This window comes from Chiloscyllium punctatum, chromosome 2 (assembly GCF_047496795.1).
Source record: "Chiloscyllium punctatum isolate Juve2018m chromosome 2, sChiPun1.3, whole genome shotgun sequence".
Classification (NCBI taxonomy): Eukaryota; Metazoa; Chordata; class Chondrichthyes; order Orectolobiformes; family Hemiscylliidae; genus Chiloscyllium; species Chiloscyllium punctatum.
The window spans coordinates 98,788,872-98,815,944 of NC_092740.1; the positions used below are offsets into that span (position 1 = coordinate 98,788,872).

Genomic DNA, 27,073 nt, shown 5'->3' on the forward strand with positions numbered 1-27,073 from the left:
CCACTTCATCATCAACCTACCTCCCTCTCCATACTGGGCCTACTGTTGTAAGTGGAAAGCAACCCAAAGATGAACCCTAGCACCTACAATAAAAATAGCATTGACAGTACGGACTGATAAGAGGAGAGATCATGTAATCAGCAAGTTTCCTGACTCCTGATTCAGGTCTCATAGATAAAAACCCAGTTGAACATTTCAGGTTGATGACCTTTCATCAAAACTGGATAAACAAGTACTGAGGCAAGGATATTGTTGAGAGAAGAGAAGGGAAGGTCTGTGATGAGTAGGAGCAATAAAAGTATAAAACAAATGATGGCACAAGATGAAGAGGTTTGATACTTGGACAAGTAAACAAAAAGATTTGGTCTACAAGAGTTGGAAATGGTAATAGCGGAATAATCTGATTGAACCATTTATCTGAATGAATTTGGCATAAAGCTATGACATAATCTGCTACAATCATTTCAAAAGGAAAGAATTTACTTCTGCCAGTCAGGTACTTATGAGAAAAGATCACGGTGCCAAAGAAAACATTAAAAGCCTACTGAATGAGAAACAAGGGCTCTCACGCTTATCACTTCTTCTTAACATGATATGATACAAATCCTAGCTTAAGATGTCACCAAGATCAAGTAATGCCTTACCGGATCACCACCAGATGCAAAGGAAATAGACTGCATATGATGATTTGCTATAATCTGTTGGATCAGAAATAAAAACAAAAAAAAATTAATCAGAGGACTTTGCCCTTGAAACACCTTTTGAACTAGGATGTGAAAAATACCATTCAAATGGTAAAGCATGTGAAAAATGTGCAGGTGGAGGCACACACAAACAGAAAGCAGTATATCCATCACCATTATCAGTCATACTGAAGCTATTTCTTTGACTATCTCTAGCATTTATGGTGTTACAGGAAGAAATAATAATCTGAAATAGGAATCTGTTTTCCTGGAGTTAGCAATTTTGAGTAGTGATGAAATATCACATCAGAAACATCTCAGCAAAACTCTACATTGTTCTAATTTATTTGTAAGTGACTGGAATGTTGCACTGTCCCTTCTCAGAATATTTCTTGTGTTGTGAACTGACAAAAACCACAATTTCTATTGCATGTTCACTAATCCAGACAAGAAAAATTGTACACTTTGTCTGTGATATAGCACACGATTCCCTCATTAATAAAAAAGACTTACCACATTCCTTTCTACAAAATTCTTTTCTGCAAATATGTCATCTTTACAACACAACTCCCTTGCTGAGTTTGAAAGCTTTGCGAATAACACATTTCTAGATGTTAACATCCTGAAGCTTAACAGTGTGCAAATAAATAGGGAATGGAGACTTCCAGGTCATCAAAGACGAACAGGCAAGTAGTGAAGGAGTCTGCTGAATGCATCCCACTCACCAGCCAGTGATACAGGTGTATATGGTGGGAGTGGGGGCAGGAAGAATAGGAAAGCAATAATGATAGAGGATTCTAAAGTTAGGGTAACATTGGACATTTCTGTGGCTGAAACATAAATGCAAGATCGTATGTTTCCTTCTTGGTACAATGTCAAAGATCTCTTAGAGTGAATGCATAGCACTTTGATGGGAGGGGTGTGAACTGTTAGTGGTGCAGGTTTTTATCACTATCAATGACATAGGTGTATAAATGGATAAACTCTAAGTGTTACATTGTTACACAGAGAGAGAAAGAGAAAATCTTTTCCATTTGCCAGTGTATACCACCTGCCAAAATCAGTTTCCAAGTCTGTGGCAAAGCCCACACCACCAGCACTAAGCCCCTTCCATAACTCAGTCTGCTTTTAGGGAGCTAGGAAAGAAACAAGAAAATGGGATCATAAAGATGATTGGTTCTGTCTTAGCCTCTGGTGGCATGTGCTAGTGAATATAGAAACAAGGGAACAGAGCAGATGAATAGGTGATTGGATAGATAGTACAGGATGAAGGAGTATGGATTCTTGGAAGATTGGAATTGTGCTGTGGAGCATGTACAGGGTCAGGACCAATTATTTTGCAAGGAGGTAGCTAACTGGGAGTGGATGGAAATAAGGATGTAACATCAAAAAGAAAGAAAACAAGGTGCACAATGGATTGGAGAAACTAATAATATTCGAGAAAGAAATGGTAAGACGTTACCTGGGCTTAGTATAAGAAGGAATGCTATTAGGTTTAAATTTGGTTTACAGTAACTGTACAGAGAGATACCAAAACAGTGTGGTAGTAACTATGAGAGACTTTAGTTAAGTTTAAAAGGCAATGTGGGGTAAGATTCCCTAAAGAATGTTCAGGAGACTTTTATATTAGTATATTTCTGATCTAATGAGTAAAAGACATTCTGGGGAAATAAAGTCAATTATGTGTCAGTTGAGGAATATTCAAGTGATATAAATCATAGTAACAAGTTTAGGTTAGTTATGTAAAAAGGACAAGGAGCAATCCAGAGTAAAAATAATTAATTAATTGGGAAGAGTGCAATTTCAGTTGTTAGAATTTAGCCCCGGGAAACTAAAATCAAAGGTTAGAAAAACTGTAATAAGTGTACAACTGTAACAACTGTAAGACTGCCTTTGGAGGCTGCCTTCTCACAAGAATAAAGTAAGTCCCTACATCACTTTCTTTTACCGAAACTGGTGAGAAACTGAATAGTTATTACAATGTTAGTTAAATTAAGTGTTAAAGTGCAATGCAATAATACATCCTCCTTGCTATTGGAAGCAGTAGAAGGGAACTAAGTATTCATAATGTGAAGGAATTGGCTGAAGAATGTCAGTTATCATCACTATAAATGTGATCTTAGCACGCCCTAACCTCTGTCCTTATTCAGCAACTCTGAGGTATTTGCTCCTTCTTGTCTCTTTCAGGCACCAGTGGCATCTGTACAATTGCTGCCATGAAGAGTCCAGCACCTCAGGATATCACTTTCTTTTCCACCTTGAGGAAGATTCCTTAGAGGAAATACTGGTAAGGTTGTCTCCTGCACGCTCCACCTTCCTGGGTACAGGTACCTTCGTGGGATAAAGTGAGCCAGACATTTTTTTACAGGGATCTGTCAGAATATGGGATCAATCTGAACATATCTGATTTTGAGGAAGTACAAGGAGAGCAAAACGTAATCTTTGACTGAGGAAGACCAAGTCATAAAATTAGGCATCAGAACAATATCAAATATCATAAATCAGTTGATGTCATATCGGTAAAAACAAGGACTGCAGATGCTGGAAACCAGAGTCTAGATTAGAGTAGTGCTGGAAAAGCACAGCAGATCAGGCAGCATCCAAGGAGCAGGAAAATCGACATTTCAGGCAAAAGCCCTTCATCAGGAGGAAGGAAAGAGGAGGAAAACTGCTTCAAGGCAGGCATCCTTGCAAGAGGATTCACAGTAGGGTCAAAATCAACTAGGTAAAAACATATAGGGTTGTTTCCATGCTGTACACCTTTATAATTCTCTAACTTGACCAAGTGATGATTTAGAATACCAAACTTAAAAGGTCAAAAGGCTTGTCTGTTGTTTATAAAAAGGCCAAGTGATTTTAAGGGAAAACTTTTAAAAGAGAGATAAAGGCCAGATTAATGGCCCATAGTTGCAAGACGAACAGATTGAGTTTTGGAAGGGGCTTAGTGCTGGTGGTGGTGTGGGCTTTGCCACAGACTTGGAAACTGATTTTGGCAGGTGGTATAAACTGGCAAGTGGAAAACCTTGTCCCTTTCTCTGTGTAACAATGTAACACTTAGAGTAAACCAGTTGAAGAAATGGCTAAGTGAAGGATTTCCTAAGAATTAGAAAAAGACTCCAGAAATCAGCAGTTCTAATCTCCTCAAAACTGAACTGTTAACTGATCATAAGGCTTATGACTAACTGACCTATGACCTGAACAAAGGATTTTCCATCATACTAAAGCTGACAACAACACGATCTCATTGACAAAGAACTGAAGGAACTGCGAGAAAGTCACCTCATTCCACCTTTTTAGTTTGGACTCTTAATGAGTTTTTTTCCCATAGTTTCATCAATAATTGTTCCACAAAGCTGTGTCATCTTTTTGTTTTATTCATTCACAGGATGTGAGTGCCATTGGCCAGGCCAACATTTACTATTCATCCCTGGTTGCCCAGGGGGTAGTTAAGAGTCAATCACATTGCTATGGATCTGCAGTCACAAGCAGGCCAGACCATGTAAAGATGGCAGTTTCCTTCCCTCAACAACATTAGTGAACCAGATGGATTTTTCCTGACAATCGGCAATGGTTTCATGGTCATCATTACACTGCTAATTCCAACTTTTTATTCAATTCAAATTCTACCATCTGTCATAGTAGAATTTGAACCCAAGTCCTAAAATCATAGCATCCCTAAAGTGTGGAAACAGGCCATTCACCCATTGAGTCCACACTGACTCTTTGAAGAGATCCCACCCAGACCCACCCCCTACCCTTTAACTCCACATTTCCCATGGCTAACTCACCCACCCTGCACATCATGGGGCAATTTAGCATTGCCAAGCCACGTAATGTGCACGCCTTTGGATTGTGGGAGAAAACCAAAGCATCCGGAGGGAACCCATGCAGCCACAGGGATAATGTGCAAATTCCACGTAGACAGTCACCTGAGGGTGGAATTGAACCTAGGTCCCTGGCACTAATGAGGGGCTGCAGTGCTAACCACTGAGCCATCATGCTGCCCCACAGGTCTCTAGATTAATAGTCCAGGGCGGCATGGTGGCTCAGTGGTTAGCACTGCTGCCTCACAGTGCCAGGGTCCCAGGTTCGATTCCAGCGTCGGGTGACTGTCTGTGTGGAGTTTGCACATTCTCCCTGTGTTTGCGTGGGTTTCCTCCGGGTGCTCCGGTTTCCTCCCACAGTCCCAGGTGAATTGGCTGTGCTAAATTGCCCATAGTGTTAGGTGCATTGGTCAGAGGGAAATGGGTCTGGATGGGTTACTCTTCAGAGGGTCGGTGTGGACTGGTTGGGCCAAAGGGCCTGTTTCCACACTGTAGGGAATCTAATCTAATAATATAACAAGCGCAGCAGATCAGGCAACACATTTTCAGCTTGCCTGACCTGCTGCGCTTTTCCAGTAACAGATTTTCAGCTGCCTGACCTGCTGTGCTTTTCCAGCAACACATTTTAAGCTCTGATCTCCAGCATCTGCAGTCCTCACTTTCTCCTAATAATACGACAAGTTGATCACTTATGTGTATATGAATGCGTATGTTTGGGATTAAGGGTATACATTCTTTCCACACAGTTAGTAACCTTTCCTGCAACTTGTTTAAGAATACAAAAACAAAACAAAAAAATGTGAATGCTGAAGATCTGAAACAAAAACACAAATTCCTGTTGAAACTCAGCAGGTCTGGCAGCATCTGTGGTAAGAAAGCAGAGTTAACATTTCAAGTCCAGTGACCCTTCCATCACTTTGAAAATATTGGTCATATATATTTTGTTTGTTATCACAGTGGGAAAAAAAGTATGCAACCCAAACTGTTAAAATTTTAGGTACTGTTAATGTGGGCTGATATACATGCATACCATTTTGCATTTTAATGTATAACTACTTTTTACAAACTAGGGAGGCAGTCTAGTATATTGCAAGAACTGTATGTTGTGTTGTATTGTCCTACCCAGTGGGAAGGTTGAAATGAATGTAATTTAATAATGCAACTGTTAGTATTTAAGACTTACACCGAGCAATACACAACAGCCAGGCAGACAGATACAAGCACTTGCTTCCCAACTAACATTCAGAAAACGTGAAAATCAACATCAGTAAACCAAATACTGTAAATATTATTTGTATTTGAACTCATTCAATAAAATAACTATAAAGCAATATAATATCCAACATTTATCAGGAATATATCAAATCTGAGATAGGCCTTTATCAGCAGGAAATCCAGCAGCCATTCCAGGGCCTTTATACAACAAGAAGGCACAAAACCGTTGAAGATAACTCCTCTACTGAAATTAGGTTTACAGCAATTCAACTTGTGTTAACTCAAGCCAAAAACAGAAAAACAGTTCACTATTATTAATTGCATCACATTTGATTTATAAGAACATACGTAGCTAGGAGAAAGTGAGGACTGCAGATGCGGGAGATCAGAGTAGAGAGTGTGGTGTTGGAAAAGCACAGCAGGTCAGGCAGCATCCGAGAAGCAGGAGGATCGACGTTTCAGATATAAGGCTTATGCCCGAAACATCGATTCTCCTGCACCTCGGATGCTGTCTGACCTGTTGTGCTTTTCCAGCACCACACACTGAAGAACATACGAAGCCATTGTCTGCTAAGAATTTGTCATTTTTATCAGTGAACAGTGGTTTCATTATCCTCAGAAAGTTGTTGTTTATTTCTACATATCACTGAGTTGTCAGTACTAAGGAATTAACAATTTGTGGCCAATGTAACTCAACTACTAAATGATTGAACGTACCACAGAGAGATTGTAAGATCAGTTTAGTACTTAGCATTTTCAGTATGATGCACAACTAATTTTACAAGAACGTACTTCAGCTGATCGTGATTCCCTCCCTTCTGGTACTGTACAGCCAAGGGGCTCTTGTGGTACTGTGGTAGTGTCCCCACCTCTGAGCCAAAAGGCCTCAGCTCAAGTCCTACCTGCTCCAGGGATGTGTAATAGCATCTCTGAACAGGTTGATTCGAAAATATCTACTACACAGCTAATGAGCCAGTGATTCAGGAGGGAGGTAGAAAGAGTGCATATGTGACTTTTAATTACATTTTGTAGCTTAGAATCTAGCCCATTCAATGATGAGGGAAAGCAAGAGTTTTATGCTACAGATAGTAAACGAGAGAAGGTTGTGAGACAAGTAAAAGTGGGTAGTGAGAGGCAAGATTTGGAATGAGATTCCAGTCAGCTTTGATGATTTCAGCGCTACAGTTTCAGTCTTGGCTACTCAAAAAACGCTAAGCCTTATCTGCTCCACAGACATGATTTTCCCCCATCCTCCCTGTCACCCCAGTTTGTGCTGCTTTCTCTTATCCTTCCCAGTTTGTGGTTCCATCCTCTATTAACCAATTTCTGCTGCTCTTCAAAAGAAAAAAGTTATAGATTGCTAACTGATTTTTGTTGACCCCAGCGCACGCACCTTCACCAGAAAAGCAGAGCTTTCATCTTTTTCTGTTGGATGGAGGCATCAAGTCAGTATTTATGACCCACACCTAAAATGCCTGGGGAGCAGTTAAAAGTCAACCACTTTACTAAGAGTCTGGAGTCACATGTGGGCCAGGTCTGGTGAGAGCCTAATCTGAAATGCAGAGTGGTTGTAAACCCTGTGCAGTTGATCAAATCATTTTATCTGGGGTAGGGGATTGTCAGTGTCTTGGCTCATTTCATGACATGAGCACATAACGTAAGCTGACAGTTCAGTGCAATACTAAAGCAGTACTTCATTTTGATTTGATTTAATGTAGTCACATGTACCTAAGTACAGTGCAAAGCTTTGTTTTGTGAACAGTACAAGCAGATCATTGCAAACAAGATATACAGATCATACGGTGCTTAAACAGAGTGAGGCATACAAGGTTACAGCTGCACAGGAAATGCACAAAGCAAGATCAAAATGAGCAAGATCATCATTATTTGAAGTTAGAGAAGTCCACTTAGCAGTCTAATAATGGCAGGGAAGAAGCTGTTCTTGAACCTTTCGGTGTGTGTGTTCAAGCTTCTGTATCTTCTGCCTGATGGAAGAGGTTGGAAGAGAACATTACCAGGTGGGAGGGGTCTTTGATGTTGGCAGCCTTTCTATGGCAACGAGAAGGGTAAATGGAGTGCATGGATGGAAGGTTGGCTTCCATGATGGTCTGGGTTATGCACACAACTTTACTTCATTATCAGCAGCGCAGGCAAAGTTGTTCAAATAGCTCTTGTGGAAAAAAAACTCCCATTAAACATTTTGAAAAACTGGGAGCTCTCCTGGAGTCTGAAGAACATTCCTTTAACTAGAACTAATGGACTGGTTATTGAATGGTCAGATTCTTTACTCATCTCATTGTACAGTGCATGGCTAAACAGGTGTCAAATCTTAATGCCTGGACTGATACATGAGGTACCAGAGGACTAGAATTTGCCATACAGCAATGCTATCAAAGAATATACTTGGCAAACTTTGTTTCTAATTTCTCCATATAAATTATAAAGAGATGGCTACGGGGACAAAACATCCCATGACATAAGGCAGCATGGTGTTCAATGGTTTGTACTGGTGTCTCACAGTGCCAGGCACCCGAGTTCAATTCTACCCTCAGGGGTCTCTCTGTGTGGAGTTTGCACATCCTACCCATGTCAGCATAGGTTTCCTCTGGGCGCATTAGGTTTTTTCCCTTGGTCCAAAAATGTGCAGGTTTGGTGGATTGCCTACAGTGTCCAGGGATGTGTAGGCGAGGTGGCTTAGCTATGGGAAATGTGGGGCTATGGAGATAGGGCAAGTGGGTGGGTGTAGGTGGGATGCTTCTCAAAGGGTTGGTATGGACTTGATGGGCTAAATTGTCTACTTTCACAGTGTAGGGATTCTTTGACTCTTCAATATCATAATATGTTCAGTGTCAAGATGAGCCCGAGTGCCAATTTTATGTTGTGTTTCTTATTCATTACTGGGATGTAGTCATTGTTGTCAGTATAGCATTTATTGTCCATCACTAAATACTCAAAGTAATTAAGAGTCAACCACATTTCAGTGGGTCTCGAGTCACACATAGGTCAGACCAGGTAAGGATTGGAGAGTTGCTGCATGAAAGGACATTTGTAAACCAGACTGGCTTTTACAACCATTAACAGTGGCCTGGGAAACAGCAGTTAGACACCCAGAGACTGATTAGGAGAAAGTAAGGACTGCAGATGCTGGAGATCAGAGCTGAAAAATGTGTTGCTAGAAAAGCGCAGCAGGTCAGGCAGCATCCAAGGAGCAGGAGAATTAATGTTTCGGGCAAATCCCCGAAGGGCTTACGCCTGAAACGTCGATTCTCCTGCTCCTTGGATGCTACCTGACCTGCTGCGCTTTTCCAGCAACACATTTTTCAAACCAGAGACTGATGCCTTATGGATAATTCTTGACAGAAAACAATTGAGGCCAAAACACTGAATGTTTTCAAAAGGAGTTAAATGTAGTTCACAGTACTAAAGGGATTATTGGGCGTGCAGAGAGTAGGATCATGGGTGAAATGATTAGCCATGATTATACCAAATGGTGAAGCAGCCTCAAAAGACTGAATGGTCTACTCCTGCACCCATTTTCCATGTCTCTTCACAACATGGTTGCCATTAGGCTTAAATACAGCTGGTTCTCTTATAACGCTGTAGTTGTGTTCCAGTGAAACCTCACTTAATAGAAAATCACTTAATATAAATAATGGGGCCTATGGGAAAAGTGTGGTGAGGGGCAGACCAGCAAAAAAAATCACTCACAATGGCTCAAAAATCACCCAAAAGTCTAACACAAAGTGTAGTGTAGTCTGAATGAAGACTGAAATCATATTTATTAATGAAACAAATAATTTAACACAGTACATTTAAAAAAATGTAAGAACGCTGCTCTGTCGGCAGTTGACATCGGTACATGTGCAGTACAGCACAAAGACTGATACCAACATCGCGCATGCCCAGAATGGCACAGTCATCAGCATATGCACAGAGCTGCAAAGAGATTTTGGAGCAGACGTCAGCACATGCACAGAATGAAGCGTGCAAGCCAATCCCTGCTGGAATCACACTATTGCTAACAGGGTAAGCGTTCTCGAAAATACCATTCCTTAATTCTTCAGCGACGTTACCGCCAAATCATGATGCTGAAACATGCGTCATGTCAGAACTATATGTATTATGAATATAAATTGGAATGAAAATGTTTATGATGAAAATAAGACAAAGACGACTCAATGGGCTGAATGGCCTTCTTCTAAGTTCCACTGAATCAAAAACAATAATTCTTCATAGGTTAGAGTCAAACCTAACATAAAGGTAGATGGTTCTGTTTCTGGATCTCTGCAATTCTCCTCCAATATTGAAGCAGTCTATATCCATATGCAGCAAGTTCTCCTCATCATTTGCACCACATAAGTGCCAGGCAATAACCACCTCCATTAAATGCAAAGCTAACCATCTCCCTAATGACAATCAATGGCATTACCATTGCTGAACTCTTCACAATCAATATCCTGGGGCTATCATTGATCAGAAAATGAACTGGATCAGCCACATAATTACTAACAAACAGATCACAGTCTAGGAATTCCCTGACAAGTAACTCACCTCAAATCTGACAACCATATACAAGGTATAAGTCAGGAGAGTGAAGGAATAGCTTCCTCTTGTCTGGATAAGCACAGCTCCAACAACACCCAAAAGCAAGGCATCCTCCAGGATAAAGAAGCCCTTATGATTGGCAGTCCACTCAACACCTTAAACATTCTCTCCCTCCACCACTGATTCACAATGGCTGCAGTGTATACTACATGCAAGATGACCTGCAGCAACTCACCAAGGTTCCTTCAACAACACCTTCCAAGCTCTCATTCTCTGACACATAGAAGGATTAGAGCCGCAAAACCATCACCATTTGCAAGCTCCCCTCCAAGTCACATCTTGACTTTCTTCTATATTACCTTTCCTTCTGTGTTACTGGATCAAGATCTCTCCCTAACATGTACCTGCAACACTGACTGCAGCAATTCAAGATGGCAGCTTACCACATTATCAAGAGAAATCAGAATGTGCAAGAAATGCTGACCTTACCATCATCACCACTTCTTATGAAAGAATCAGTAAAATCACTACTGGAGGCCTCTCTTGCATCATCATTACTAACTTCAGCTGCCCCCACACAATTCTTAGTGCAGATAGAGGCCATTTGGCCATCAAGTCGCCATCGACCCTGCAAGGAGCCTTCCACCCAGACCCAGCCCCCAATCTATCCCTGTAACCCCACATTTATCATGACCACTCCACATAGCCGACACAAGGGGCAATTTAGCACAGCCAATGCACCTAATCTGCACATCTTTGGACCGCGGAAGGAATCAGAGCCCCTGGTGGAAACCCACACAGACTCAGGGAGCACATGCAAACTCAACACAGTCACCTAAGGCTGGAATTGAACCTGTGTTCCTGGCACAATGAGGCTGCAAAACTAACTACTGTGTCTGTGGTCTCAATCTGCATCTTGTCACTAACCTAGATCTTCAGTCTCTCCACCTTCAATCCTGACCACAAGACAGCACCCCCCAAAATCCTACCCTCTTTCAAAAGGCTGGCATGGGCACAATAGAATGATGGTTTCCTTCTGTGATATCTGATTTGGGTTTTAAGGTGGTAATTGTTCAATTCTACTTAAATACCTTTTTTTTTAATGTCTGGACAGCTTTTCTACATCAAAAATGGTTGTATTGTATTGGGTGATTACTTTGTACTGAAGCATTCATCCAACTGTACATACATCCTTACAGATACACAAGTGAAACTGTTTCTAGCATCCATTTCGATATAGAAATTAACTATCTAATGATAGAGAAAACTAAAATGTGTTAGATAAAATCTAATGACATGCTTTCTTTTTAATAATTGTCTCTTATAGTTACATAAATGAAGCTGAGCATGGTGAACTATCACATAGACAGACAGATATGACTGTGACAAAGTCCTGGAAATCCCATGAAAAAATGGTTTATCATGAATCTCAGAAATAAGCAACTGACCCTCCACAATTAATTTTCTGAAGATCAGCTACCATAAATCCAATGCAACTGAGCCCTAAGGAATGATTTGAATGTGAAACATTACATGTTCTGTTCTCTATATGTATACTATTTAAATGTTGAGTGTTTTCTGTATTGTTGTGTTCCTCATTCCCATTAAACTATACTGAACAAAAATGTTCTCATACTGAGTTACAGACCATCTTTATAATTTAGACAGATACCCATCCCAAGATGACTCCTCATTACATAATAAGATCTGGCAAAAAGGAAACAAGGAGGGCTAAATGAAGGCAGGAAAGGATAATGATAGGTAAGATACAAAAACAAGCCTTAGCTGTTTTGCAAGTATTTTGAGGGTAAAAGAGTAACTAGAGAAAGAGTAGGGCCATTAAGAACACAGTGTTTATTAGTGAGGCAAGGGAGGAATAGCAGCGGCCTCTGGCAATAATTTTCAATTCCTCTCTGGCCAGAGAAGAGTTGCCAGAGAGGACTGCAGGACAGTCAATGTGATACCATTATTCAAAAATACATCAGGAAACTACAAGCCAATCAGTGAGGGGGAAACTATTGGAAGCAATTCTGAGGCTCAGAGTTAATCTGCATTTGGAGAGGCAAGGATGAAGCAAGAATAGTCAGCATGATTTTGTTAAGGAGAGGTCATGTCTGACCAATTTAATTCAATTTTTGAAAGATGTGTAAATGAGGGCAATGCATTTGACATAGTCTACTTGGACTTCAGCAAGGCTATTGATAAGGTCCTGCAGTCTGCGAAATTAAGAATCAATGGGATCCAAGGAAATTTGGTTAATTCGATTCAGAACTGGGTAGTGGCAGGGAGCAGAGATTAATGGCCAATTTTTTTTGTGATTATAAGCATGTGTCGTGGAGTTCTGCATTGTGCAGTGGATGTAGGTTTGCTCGCTGAGCTGGAAGGTTCATTTCCAGATGTTTTGACACCCTACTTGGTAACATCTTCAGTGGGCCTCCAGGTGAAACACTGTTGATAATTCCTGCTTTCTATTTATATGTTTGGGTTGGTGATGTCATTTCCTGTGGTGATGTCATTTCCTGTTCTTTTTCTCAGGGGGTAATAGATGGGGTGCAACTCGATGTGTTTGTTGATAGACTTCTGGTTGGAATGCCATGCTTCTAGGAATTCTCGTGCATGTCTCTATTTGGCTTGTCCTAGGATGGATGTGTTGTCCTTCCTCATTTGTATGTAAAGATACTAGTGAGAGAGGGTCATGTCGTTTTGTGGCTTGTTGATGTTCATGTATCCTGGTGGCTAGTTTTCTGCCTGTTTGTCCAATGTAGTGTTTGTTACAGTCCTTGCACAATGTTTTGTAAATGATATTAGTTTTGCTTGTTGTCTATATAGAGTCTTTCAAGTTCATTAGCTGCCATTTTACTGTGTTGGTGGGTTTGTGGGCTACCAGGATGCCAAGGGGTCTGAATAGTCTGGCAGTCATTTCCGAGATGTCTTTGATGTAGGGGAGAATGGCTGGGGTTTCTGGATGCACTTTGTCTGCTTGTTTGGGTTTGTTGCTGAGAAATCTGCGGATTGTGTTCATTGGGTAACCGTTCTTTTTGAATACATGGTTTAAGTGATTTTTCCACTACTCTGCATAGCTCTCTGTGCTGCAGTGTGTGGTGGCTCGTTGGAATACTGTTCTGATGCAGCTTCGTTTGTGGATGTTGGGGTGATTGCTTCAGTAGTTCAATATTTGGTCCCTATGTGTTGTTTTTACATCCAGAACCTCACCCTGAGCTACAAATCTTCTCAAACTCGTCGGGACATTACTGTTTGGGGTATATATAATGACCTAGACTTGAATGTGGAAGGTTTGATCAGTAAATTTGTGGATGATATGAAAATTGGTGGGGTAGTAAAAAGTGAGGAGGACAGCCTTAGATGACAGAAGGATATGGACTGGCTGATCAGATGGACTGATCAGTGACAAATAAAATTTGATGCACATAAGAGTGAGTTGATGCATTATGCAGGACAAAAAGACAATGGATACACGATCAACAGTAGGATCCTGGGGAGCACTGAGGATCACAGCGACCTGACTGTGCATGTACTCCAGCCTCTTAAGGTAATGTGACAAGTAGATAAAGTGGTTAAGAACAGGGAGGTTATGACTAGCTTCCCTACAGCGTGGAAACAGGTCCTTCAGCCCAACACGTCCACACTGACCCTCCGAACAGAAACCCATCCAGACTCATTTCCCTACATCTACCCCTGACTAACGCAGCTTACACTATGAGCAATTTAAAAAGCCAATTCACCTGACCTGCACAACTTTGGACTTTGGGAGGAAACCCACGCAGACACGGGGAGAATGTGCAAACTCCACACAGACAGTCGCCTGAGGCGGGAATTGAACCCTGGTCTCTGGCGCTGTGATGCAGCAGTGCTAACCACTGAGCCACCGTGCCGCCCCCAACTGCCGTTATGCTGGAACTCTTTGAAAAGGTGGTTACACCACAGCTGGAGTATTGTATGTAGTTCTGGAATCTACATTATAGAAGAAATGTGACTGCACTGGAGAAGGCACAAACAAAACTCATCAGGATATTATTGGGCTGGAGAATTTTAGTTATAAAGAGATTGAATAGGCTGTGGTTTTCCTTGGAGCAAAGGAGGCTTGGCAGCATATGATTGAGATGTATAAAATTAAAAGGAGCATTTATAGCGTAGACTGAGAGGAATATTTTCCTTTGTTACAGTGTTCAATGATCAAGTAAAAGACAGGTAAGGGGCATCAGGTGCCTGTTTTTGACTGGCACCGACTTGATGGACTGAAGGTCCTTTTTCAGTGCTGTAAACCTCCATGACTCTGTGATAAAGATCCTGGTTTCAAGACAGTTAATCTGTTGCCTGCTCCCACCAGGTATTTTATAAATAAAATGACTTAGTTACACAGGCAGCATACATTTTCATATCATGTCCAAATTAAAAGGAGGTTAAATTCAAATCAAACCAATTCACCACAATGTCCAAAATTATGTCCAAACGTAATCCATTTTCAATTTTCTTGAAGATTTTTAAAAATGTGACTGATGCTATATGAATATTACATTTCAGATGTGTGCTCAAAGTGAGAGTGTGTGAAGAAAATTTGGGCTATTACACAGCTACATCTCATTATGGTACTACACCACCTTCACAAACTAGCTCATATCTTTAACAAGATGCCTACCTGCTTAGTGTCAGGCGTCATTAGATTGAGGCTGCTGGTTGAAATATTCAGAGTGATGTTCATTCCAGCAAACTGTAGGTTGCTCTTACCAAGTACACTAGACAATGCTTTACTTGGTGGCTGTTGAGGCAAGTTACATAGAAACTATTACCCAAGCTGTTACCTGCAGGAAGACACTATTAAAGATAACTGTGACCTCTGTAACTCAGCTCCCTCTTCTTCGTGAATTTTCTGCCCCCAAAGTGAGGTCCTTCATAATTATTTGCTAAAACTTAGCAAAGTACTTTGATTTTTCAGCATAGGTAGGGCACAGAGGCAGGCTCGGTCTGCCCCTGCCAAAGGAGGATCAACCCAATATCTTTTATGTTCATCTGGGACACATAGTAGATATCCAACCAACTGAGCTAACCAACACTTTATATCTTATAAACTCACTCAAATTCCAGAGATTTCTTTTAATTTAAGATTAGATTTTAGATATCTGAAAAGCCAAATTAATCATTAAAGTTTCAGTCATAATCCTAACTATCATAAAAGAAAACAGAGGTTAATTAACTTATTTTTATTTATTCTCAGGGCATGGGCATGACTGATAATATTGGACTTAATTGCTCCTTCACTGATGCACTTTAGAAAACTATTGCTCTTCTTGAACTGATGGTATCTTTAAAGGTCTTCCCAGATGCTGTAAAGCTGGGAGTTCCAGGATTTTATCCACGATGGTGAAGAAAAATTAATGTATGTATAAGTCTGGATATTGCCTGACTTGAAGAGGACATTTGGGGATGATGATATTCCCATTCACCTGATTCTTCATCTTTCTAGATAGAGGTCAGAGCTTTTGGAGATGCAGCTAAAAATCCTGGTAGGTACTGCAGGGTATCCTACGGTTAGTACACACTGTAGTCACAATATGGTAGTGAGAATATATGAAATATGACAAAACGGTTTCAGACTGCTTAATTCTTTATTTCTTAAAGCTCCTTCTTACAGAGCACAAAGCAATTATGGCAAAAATGAAGGAACTATAAATCATTTCTACTTTGTTATGCAACTATGAAGCATGTAGGCAGAGGAGGGGAAAGACCTATTAGTAACAAGTAATGCACCACGAACTGAAAAAAAAGCATAAATCTGAATGTTTCTTGCTTCAAAACACTTTATTAAAAGAATAAACTTCAATAATTCATGCAAGAATTAAAACGATAGTGCTAACTCCATGATGCTATGCTTCTAGCTGGGAGTGAGAGTCAGAGATTAAGGACTGCAATTTTATAGAACTATCTCTTACGTTTTTGTCTATGAGCTTAACTTGCTTTTTGGGAGTACAGGGTCATTGAATTAACCCTTCTGAGACTGATTATTCAACATTATCACATGGGCGAGAAGATTGCAAAATCAGCTTCTGCTGCAAGCAATGAAGATATAAAATAAGTTGTGAGGATACCTTTCTCTTTCGAAAAGCTCCTTTTGTGCCTGGTACCGCTTCACACACTCTACTGATAGCTTCTCTGGAAAAGAAAAGAATGATAGTAAGGACAGATTCTCTGAACAAAATAAACCCATATATTAACACTGTGTCACAGGCAATGCATAAAAATATATTAACTGAAGTATAAGTAAATAGAAGGGAATATTGGTATTGGACAGTAGTTGCCAGTAGACCCCTCATAACCAGGCAAGATCATACCCCAATGGTAGGAGTAGACAGATGGAGGGCTGTGCCAGTCCTAAACAGGAATTATCCAGTTTGTAGTAAGTGGAAGTTTGTGTACAGGGGATTCACCAGACCCAGGGAACTACAGTCGTGAATTTTGGGTGCCTATCACAAGCTGGAGTTCCCATCTCAGGGTATAGGCTTTGGGTATACCTGAGGCCTTATGGTGGATTTGATATTTCAGAGAGGAGGAGTTAAGTATCAGAGGGCTTCTGGAGGTATGGTATTGAACTCTGCAGGGGGAGAATCAGAGGCCTTCGGTGGGGCTCGCAATCAAAGGCCTGAAAGGGAAATCAGAAGTTTAGCTTAGAAATTGGAAGATTGGAGGCCTCAGAGAAATATTAGGTGGGTGAGTTCAGATGGGTCAGACTGATGCTCAATCTCAAGGCTGCACAACCAATCCAGCAAAAAATAAGGAAAAATGGTCACCCCATGGATCCAAAGGTGCTCACAAAGGATTCCCAAGACTCAGCTCTCTATGGTTAAATTCAAAACAGTGGAGAAAAGATGGGTTCTTGTGCCACAGATAGTGTCCCTACCTCTGTGGAAAGAGGCTTGGGTTCAAGTCCTATTTGATTTAATAACATCTCTGAACAGGTTCATTAGAAAATTTCTGAAACAAGATGCTTGTAACCCTCATTATAATATTAAAACTGACAACACACCTTCTCAGAAGGGGTTGGTCATTTGGCTTCTCCTCCTGCCCCAACAAAAATCAGAGGTAGATAAATGGAGGCAGATTGAGATCAGGCCTCAAATTATGAACAATTTAGTTTGTACATAAGCCACTCTGCCCATTTTAAGAGGTTAAAACTCCACCAATTTGTTTATGAATATCAAATAATGGAAACAATGTTCTTGTGGTTATCATGAGTTATTGCAGTTTTTACTCTGAATCTATAAAATAAAGTCATAAATAGGGAGCATGCATATGATGATGTACAATGAAGGAGGTGAAATCTATGGAGCAATTCATGGAGTCATAGAGATGTACAGCACGGAAACAGACCCTTCGGTCCAACCAGTCCATGCCGACCAGATATCCAAACCCAATCTAGTCCCACCTGCCAGCACCTGGCCCATATCCCTCCAAACCCTTCCTATTCATATACCCATCCAGATGCCTCTTAAATGTTGCAATTGTACCAGCCCCCACCACATCCTCTGGCAGCTCATTCCATACACGTACCACCCTCTGCATGAAAACGTTGCCCCTTAGGTCTCTTTTATATCTTTCCCCTCTCACCCTAAACCTATACCCTCTAGTTCTGGACTCCCTGATCCCAGGGAAAAGACTTTGTCTATTTATCCTATCCATGCCCCTCATAATTTTGTAAACCTCTATGAGGTCAACCCTCAGCCTCTGACACTCCAGGGAAAACAGCCCCAGCCTGTTCAGCCTCTCCCTGTAGCTCAGATACTCCAACCCAGGCAACATCCTTGTAAATCTTTTCTGAACCCTTTCAAGTTTCACAACATCTTTCCAAAAGGAAGGAGACCAAAATTGCACGCAATATTCCAACACTGGCCTAACCAATGTCCTGTACAGCCGCAACATGACCTCCCAACTCCTGTACTCAATACTCTGACCAATAAAGGAAAGCATACCAAACGCCTTCTTCACTATCCTATCTATCTGCTACACCACTTTCAAGGAGCTATGAACGTGCATTCCAAGGTCTATTTGTTCAGCAACACTCCCTAGGACCTTGCCATTAAGTGTATAAGTCCTGCTAAGATTTGCTTTCCCAAAATGCAGCACCTCACATTTATCTGAATTAAACTCCATCTGCCACTTCTCAGCCCATTGGCCCATCTGGTCCAGATCCTGTTGTAATCTGAGGTAACCCTCTTCGCTGTCCATGACACTTCCAATTTTGGTGTCATCTGCAAACTTACTAACTGTACCTCTTATGCTCGCATCCAAATCATTTATGTAAATGACAAAAAGAAGAGGGCCCAGCACCGATCCTTGTGGCACTCCACTGGTCACAGGCCTCTAGTCTGAACAATAACCCTCCACCACCACCCTCTGTCTTCTACCTTTGAGCCAGTTCTGTATCCAAATGGCTAGTTCTCCCTGTATTCCATGAGATCTAAACTTTCGAATCAGTCACCCGTGGGGAACCTTGTCGAACGCCTTATTGAAGTCCACATAAATCACATCTACTGCTCTGCCCTCAACAATCTTCTTTGTTACTTCTTCAAAAAACTCAATCAAGTTTGTGAGACATGATTTCCCACGCACAAAGCCATGTTGGCTATCCCAAATCAGTCCTTACCTTTCCAAATACATGTACATCCTGTCCCTCAGGATTCCCTCCAACAACTTGCCCACGACTGAGGTCAGGCTCACCTGTCTATAGTTCCCAGGCTTGTCTTTACCGCCCTTCTTAAACAGTGGTACCACGTTTGCCAACCTCCAGTCTTCCAGCACCTCACCTGTGACTATCGATGATACAAATATCTCAGCAAGAGGCCCAACAATCACCTCTCTAGCTTCCCAGAGTTCTCTGGTACACCTGATCAGGTTCTGGGGATTTATCCACCTTTAACCGTTTCAAGACATCCAGCACTTCCACCTCTGTAATCTATCACCATCTATTTCCCTACAGTCTATATCTTCCATATCCTTTTCCACAGTAAATACTGATGTAAAATATTCATTTAGTATCTCCCAGTTTTCTGTGGCTCCACACAAAGGCCACCTTGCTGATCTTTGAGGGGCCCTATTCTCTCCCTAGTTACCCTTTTGTCCTTAATATATTTGTAAAAACCCTTTGGATTCTCCTTAATTCTATTTGTCAAAGCTATCTTATGTCCCCGTTTTGCCCTCCTGGTTTCCCTCTTAAGTATACTCCTACTTTCTTTATACTCTAAGGATTCACTCGATCTATCCTGTCTATACCTGACATATGCTTCCTTCTTTATCTTAACCAAACCCTCAATTTCTTTAGTCATCCAGCATTCCCTATACCTACCAGCCTTCCCTTTCACCCTGACAGGAATATACTTTCTCTGGATTCTTGTTATCTCATTTCTGAAGGCTTCCCATTTTCCAGCCGTCCCTTTACCTGCAAACATCTGCCTCCAAACAGCTTTCGAAAGTTCTTACCTAATACCGTCAAAATTGGGCTTTCTCCAAATTAGCACTTCAACTTTTAGATCTGGTCTATCCTTTTCCATCACTATTTTAAAATGAATAGAATTTTGGTCGCTGACCCCAAAGTGCTCCCCCACTCACACTTCAGTCACCTGCCCTGCCTTATTTCCCAAGAGTAGGTCAAGTTTTGCACCTTTTTTCGTAGGTACATCCACATACTGAATCAGAAAATTGTCTTGTACACACTTAAGAAATTCCTCTCCATCTAAACCTTTAATACTGTGGCAGTCCCAGTCGATGTTTGGAAAGTTAAAATCCCCTACCATAACTATCCTATTATTCTTACAACAGTTGAGATCTCCTTACAAATTTATTTCTCAATTTCCCTCTGACTATTAGGGGGTCTATAATACAATCCCAATAATGTGACTATCCCTTTCTTATTTCTCAGTTCCACCCAAATAACTTCCTGGATGTATTTCCAGGAATATCCTCCCTCAGCACAGCTGTAATGGTATCCCTTATCAAAAATGCCACCCCCTCTCCTCTCTTGCCTCCCTTTCTATCCTTCCTGTAGCATTTGTATCCTGGAAAATTAAGCAGCCAGTCCTGCCCATCCCTGAGCCATGTTTCCGTAATTGCTATGATATCCCAGTCCCATGTTCCAAACAATGCCCTGAGTTCATCTGCCTTCCCTGTTAGGCCCCTTGCATTGAAATAAATGCAGTTTAATTTATTAGTCCTACCTTGTCCCTGCCTGCCCTGTTTGACTCACTTCTGTTCTCAGCTGTACCTGTCTCAGATCGATCTCTTCCCTCACTATCTCTCTGGGTCCCCCCCCCCCCACCTTACTAGTTTAAAACCTCCCGAGCAGTTCGAGCAAATTTCCCTGCCAGTATATTAAACCCCTTCCAATTTCGGTGCAATCCGTCCTTCTTGTACAGGTCACTTCTACCCCAAAAGAGATTCCAATGATCCAAAAATGTGAATCCTTCTCCCATACACCAGCTCCTCAGCCATGCATTCATCTGCTCTATCCTCCTATTCCTGTCCTCATTAGCTCGTAGCACTGGGAGTAATCCAGATATTACTACACTTGAGGACCTCCTTTTTAAATTTTTGCCTAACTCTCTGTAATCTCCCTTCAGAGTCTCAACCTTTTCCCTTCCAATGTCGTTGGTTCCAATGTGGACAATGACCTCCTGCTGGCCCCTTTCCCCCATGAGGACATTCTGCACCCTCTTTGAGACATCCTTGATCCTGGCACCAGGAAAGCAACACACCATTCTGCTTTTTCTCTGCTGGCCACAGAAACATCTGTCTGTACCTCTGACTTCGGAATCCCCTAACACAATTAATCTCTTGGAAGCCGACATACCCCTCGTTGCATTACAGCCAGTCTCGCTGTAAAACAGAAAATTGAGGATTGATTGAATTAATTATTGATTAAATTTTGTAGAGCAATCACTGACAAGACAAGTTTGCCGATATTTCAAGCAAAATAGTGTAGATGCTAGAAATCTGAAATAAGAACAAAAAATGTTGGAAAAACATTGCGGTCAAGCCACTTTTATGAAATTTGATCCAGTTTCTTGGGTAATCATTGGCTATGCGATTAAATGCCAACAAAAAAGATTTTTTTTTTAAAGCCAGTAGTAGTGAATACCTTGAGTAAGGATTTGAGGTTTGTTAACCATTTGTTGTTTGGGTGCTACAAGTACCAGTGGAGATACAAAATGGCATCTGAAGTGTGGATTTAATATGCAAATTTTGGTGCGGGTGTTGCAAACATCTGCTCGCAGTATGCAAAGCAGGAAATAAAGATGTTAATCTGTGCACAAGATAGATTTTGTGCTACAATGCCTTTTTGGAGCTCAGTGCTCCAGCCAATGCCTTTGTAACCTCACATAGCTTGTGAAAGACATTTTGATGATTCAGGTCTCTGCAGAAACTAGTTTTTTTCTCATATCTGACCAAGCTTGCCATATGAGCGATCTAACTGGTCTTGTGGCATCCATCATGTCTGATTCTGGCCCTATCTTACCATGTGCCATTCCAGAACTACTTGCAACTCAGGGGATATCTGATAAAAGGCCAGTACTCCTTGTTCCTGCGCCATTTTAAAAGATCAATGTGCACCTGGATGAGCACTGACATTGCAAAACTGCCTGCTTGGTCTCAGACAGACTGAGAACATATTGATAAGGGAAAGATTTTCTGACAAGGACAGGGAACTGAAGTCAAAAAAGGGTGGTCCAGGGGAGAGACATCACGTTCCGGGTGGGCTGGCCAAGGTACTGCCAGATACTGGCAATCTAGTCAGACGTCACTACCTGATTCAATGTCGTTCCCATGGTCTGAAGGAACAAGCAGCAGTATTGGAAGAAAGTCAATTACCTTCTCTGCTGTGCCTGGGTAAGTGCCACTCTCATCTCTTTGCTACCTCACACTCACTCTACCTCTGCTCCCAGACTCACCTCCCACCAAGGCTACTGCTTTGCCATTCTCACTATTGCCTGTAACATCTTCCCTCACTTACTCTGACCCCTACCCCCAATCTTCCATGCCACTAATCCTACATGGCATTTGCACAATCTACTCAACACCTCAAGGCCCGTTTTTCTCACCTGCACCAGCAACAGCAACCATATTACCCAGTGAAATCTCATTCAATCCCTCTCTTTCTCTCATTATGGGAGAAAACAGGCCATAACAACACCCTCTGCAGGTAGAGGTGAGCCTGACATTAAACTCTTCACCCTGTACAATGGCCAATCTTGGCTTTCTCGGGAAGACTGGGACTGCTCCTGTGGGGATGCAAAGGTCCAACAAGTAATTACCACTCTGTGTTCCACTACATCTCTCACATTAATCCAACGGTCAATGTCCTACCTTGTACACACATCTAACCACTGGCTTGCAGATACAGCCACCACTTCCACTAGCTCCACAAAAAAAATAGCCAGCTGTCCCAGAAGTCATCTCCTGGAATTCTGAAGATGAGGCCTTATGGAAGCATTGAAAAGGCTCTCTACTGCATCTCCCACCAGTCCAGGTACTGACGTCTCAGTGAGAACGTAAGGCTAAGAGAGGGTGGGAGCTCAATCTGGTGAGAAGCTCACTGTGACAGTTCATGGTTGGCCAAGGAATAAACACTCCAGAAAGCTTTGCCTTCAGCCATCAGACACTGTAGGATGGTTGACTCCACCGGCATTCAAGTGGAGTTGTCCACCCTCCCAATGCTGGGAAGTTCTTGTTCCAAGTTTCATTGGAGTCCTCCACATTCCTTGACACTTTCTGGTAGGTCTGCTAATGTACTGAAAATTTTTGATGTACAAACCATGAGCACTCATCTGTCAGTTGCTCCATTATTGTCCTCATCCGTGTTTACTGAATCAGAGCTAACAGGAAAACTCATTCTTTCGCAAGCTGCCACCTGTGCTATCCTGGACCCCTGTCCTGGCTGAAGGCTCCTCGTGTCCAGTGTCTCATCAAGTACAGATACCAGCTCTATTCCATCCTGCTGCCACTTCCTAGCTGTTATAATCCTCATACAGAACAATAGTGTTTAAACATCTATCTGAATTCCAATGAAAAGGCTATAGAAGATTTTACATTTTAAAACTTCAATTGTAATAAACAAGCTAAAAGCAACACTGATCAACATAACTGTTGTAGGTTAACTTACACTTTAAATTACAGAAAAAGATCACCTCTGTGACTTGTGATATGACTGTTTATCCCACACTACCATTATACTTTACCGTGTCCCTTAAATTGACACTTTATTCTCCTGGGACTATTCTTCATTATTGATGGCCTGCCTCCTTTCCCTTTACCAGCTGTTAACTTCTAATTCCCCAGGACTATATTTCATAGTAAAGATTACTCTCGAGTTTCCTCTCTCCATCCAAGTTGAGCAAATCCTCAAACCTCATTTAAATCCCCATGAACTGAGCATGAATTTCCTGGCTTCCATGTAGTGGGTAATAAAGGCAGCATTTTCTCTGCTTTTCATGCAGAGCTGGCTATATCTATCTCTGTTTTTCTCTCAGACACACAGATTCTTAAAGACTGCTGTTATGATGGTAGATCAGAACTCCAAAAGATTTCTAGACATTTATTGAAGTTTAAAGTTTAATTCCAAAATGTGTTGTTTCTAAAAAGAGGTCTGAAAAACTGCTGCTTTAAATTTGGTGACTGAGTCCTGCATGAATCCCATGGGATATTACATATGTAAATTGTCAGGGAAACTTCACACAGAGAGAAACCGAAGAGGATAACAAGGGAGCTGAGTATCTCTTTCGTCTTGGAAGAGAGCCACATTTATCGGCAAGTTTGTTTACATAACAGAAATGTACAAGTATACAAAAGAGGCTGAAAAAAAGTTTCAACTTCACTGGAATGAACTAGTGGGACTGAATATTCTTGGAATTATACCCTGCAATTGAACATTTGCATGTCATGAAGGTCACACTCAACAAACTATTGCTGAGCTACCTCTCTGTTGCAGGTAAATAACATTTCTCATGCTGAGCACTGCCAACCAGTTAAAAACAAAGGACAACAAAGGACACACTCTCACCCTGAATGCTAGATATTCAATCATAGTCAAAAACATCTAAAAGAACTATATTTAAAAGAACTATAGAATCTCAATCAATTTGCGACATTAAGAATTGTGAAGCCAACTGTTTACTTAGAACATAGAACATAGAACAATACAGCACAGAACAGGCCCTTCGGCCCACGATGTTGTGCCAAACTTCTAACCTAGATTAAGCACCCATCCATGTACCTATCCAAATGCCGGTTAAAGGTCGCCAATGATTCTGACTCTACCGCTCCCACGGGCAGCGCATTCCATGCCCCCACCACTCTCTGGGTAAAGAACCCACCCCTGACATCTCCCCTATACCTTCCACCCTTCACCTTAAATTTATGTCCCCTTGTAACACTCTGTTGTACCCGGGGAAAAAGTTTCTGACTGTCTACTCTATCTATTCCTCTGATCATCTTATAAACCTCTATCAAGTCACCCCTCATCCTTCGCCGTTCCAACGAGTAAAGGCCGAGAACTCTCAACCTATCCTCGTACAACCTACTCTCCATTCCAGGCAACATCCTGGTAAATCTTCTCTGCACCCTCTCCAAAGCTTCCACATCTTTCCTAAAGTGAGGCGACCAGAACTGCACACAGTACTCCAACTGTGGCCTAACCAAAGTCCTGTACAGCTGCAACATCACTTCACGACTCTTGAATTCAATCCCTCTGCTAATGAAAGATAATACTCCATAGGCCTTCTTACAAACTCTATCCACCTGAGTGGCAACCTTCAAAGATCTATGTACATAGACCCCAAGATCCCTCTGTTCCTCCACCTGACTAAGAACCTTACCATTAACCCTGTATTCCACATTCTTATTTGTTCTTCCAAAATGGACAACCTCACACTTGGCAGGGTTGAACTCCATCTGCCACTCCTCAGCCCAGCTCTGCATCATATCTAAGTCCCTCTGCAGCCGACAACAGCCCTCTTCACTGTCCACAACTCCACCTATCTTCGTATCATCTGCAAATTTACTGACCCACCCTTCGACTCCCTCATCTAAGTCATTAATAAAAATTACAAACAGCAGAGGACCCAGAACTGATCCCTGCGGAACTCCACTTGTAACTGGGCTCCAGGCTGAATATTTACCATCTACCACCACTCTCTGCCTTCGACCAGTTAGCCAGTTTTCTATCCAATTGGCCAAACTTCCCTCTATCCCATGCCTCCTGACTTTCCGCATAAGCCTACCATGGGGAACCTTTTCAAATGCCTTACTAAAATCCATGTACACTACATCCACTGCTCTACCCTCATTCACATGCTTGGTCACCTCCTCGAAGAATTCAATAAGACTTGTAAGGCAAGACCTACCCTTCACAAATCCGTGCTGGCTGTCCCTAATCAAGCAGTGTCTTTCCAGATACTCGTAAATCCTATCCCTCAGTAGCCTTTCCATTACTTTGCCTACCACAGAAGTAAGACTAACTGGCCTGTAATTCCCGGGGTTATCCCTATTCCCTTTTTTGAACAGGGGCACAACATTCGCTACTCTCCAGTCCCCTGGTACCACCCCCGTTGCCAGTGAAGACGAGAAGATCATTGCCAACAGTACTGCAATTTCCTCTCTTGCTTCCCACATAATCCTAGGATATATCCCGTCAGGCCCGGGGGACTTGTCTATCCTCAAGTTGTTCAAAATGTCCAACACATCTTCCTTCCTAACAGGTATCTCTTCTACTTAACAGTCCGTTTCACACTCTCCTCTTCAACAATACGGTCCCTCTCGTTCGTAAATACTGAAGAGAAGTACTTGTTCAAGACCTCTCCTATCTCTTCCGACTCAATACACAGTTTCCCACAACTGTCCTTGATCGGACCTACCCTCGTTCTCGTCATTCTCAGGTTTCTCACATACGCATAAAATGCCTTGGGGTTATCCTTGATCCTATCTGCCAAGGATTTTTCATGCCCTCTCTTAGCTCTCCTAATCCCTTTCTTCAGGTCCCTTCTGGCTATCCTGTATCCCTCCACTGCTCTGTCTGAACCCTGTTTCCTCAACCTTATGTAAGCCTCCTTCTTCCTCTTTACTAGACATTCAACCTCCCTCGTCAACCAAGGCTCCCTCACACGACCATTTCTTTCCTGCCTGATAGGTACATACATATCAAGGACACGTCGTATCTGCTCCTTGAAAAAGTTCCACATTTCCACCACATCATTCCCTGACAGCCTATGCTCCCAACGTATGCTCCTCAAATCCTGTCTTACAGCATCGTAATTTCCCTTCCCCCAATTGTAAAATCTACCTTGTTGTGCGCACCTATCTCTCTCCATAACCAAGGTGAAAGTCACAGAATTGTGGTCACCATCACCAAAATGTTCACCCACTAACAAGCCCACCACTTGTCCCGGTTCATTACTGAGTACCAAATCTAATATGGCCTCCCCTCTGGTTGGACACTCTACATACTGCGTTAGAAAAGCTTCCTGGACACACTGCACAAACACCGCCCCATCCAATCTACTTGATCTAAAGAGCTTCCAATCAATATTTGGGAAGGTGAAGTCGCCCATGACTACGACCCTGTGGCTTCTGCACCTTTCCAAAATCTATTTCCCAATCTGTTTCTCCACATCTCTGCTGCTATTGGGGGGCCTATAATAAACACCCAACAAGGTGACTGCACCTTTCCTATTTCTGACTTCAGCCCATACTACCTCCAGAGGCAGATCCCCCTCAAACTTCCTTTCTGCAGCCGTTATACCATTTCTA

The 27,073-nt window shown here is 41.9% G+C and overlaps 1 protein-coding gene across 7 annotated transcripts in view; it reads right to left on the reverse strand.

Annotated features, from left to right (window-relative positions):
- shc3 (SHC (Src homology 2 domain containing) transforming protein 3) overlaps window positions 1–27,073 on the reverse strand; it is a 237,544-nt gene that overhangs the window by 90,248 nt on the left and 120,223 nt on the right. For 6 of the 7 annotated variants that reach the window (XR_011962693.1, XM_072586330.1, XM_072586340.1 and 3 more), the window contains 3 exons: window positions 16,372–16,435; window positions 14,925–15,044; window positions 645–698 (listed from right to left, as the gene is read on the reverse strand). Coding sequence is in view for 6 of the 7 variants with exons in the window: in XM_072586330.1 (XP_072442431.1) it covers window positions 645–698; window positions 14,925–15,044; window positions 16,372–16,435 (238 nt within the window). In the remaining variant the exon portion in view is untranslated. The remainder of the gene's footprint in view (window positions 1–644; window positions 699–14,924; window positions 15,045–16,371; window positions 16,436–27,073) is intronic. The other variant, XM_072586312.1, reaches the window with a different exon arrangement.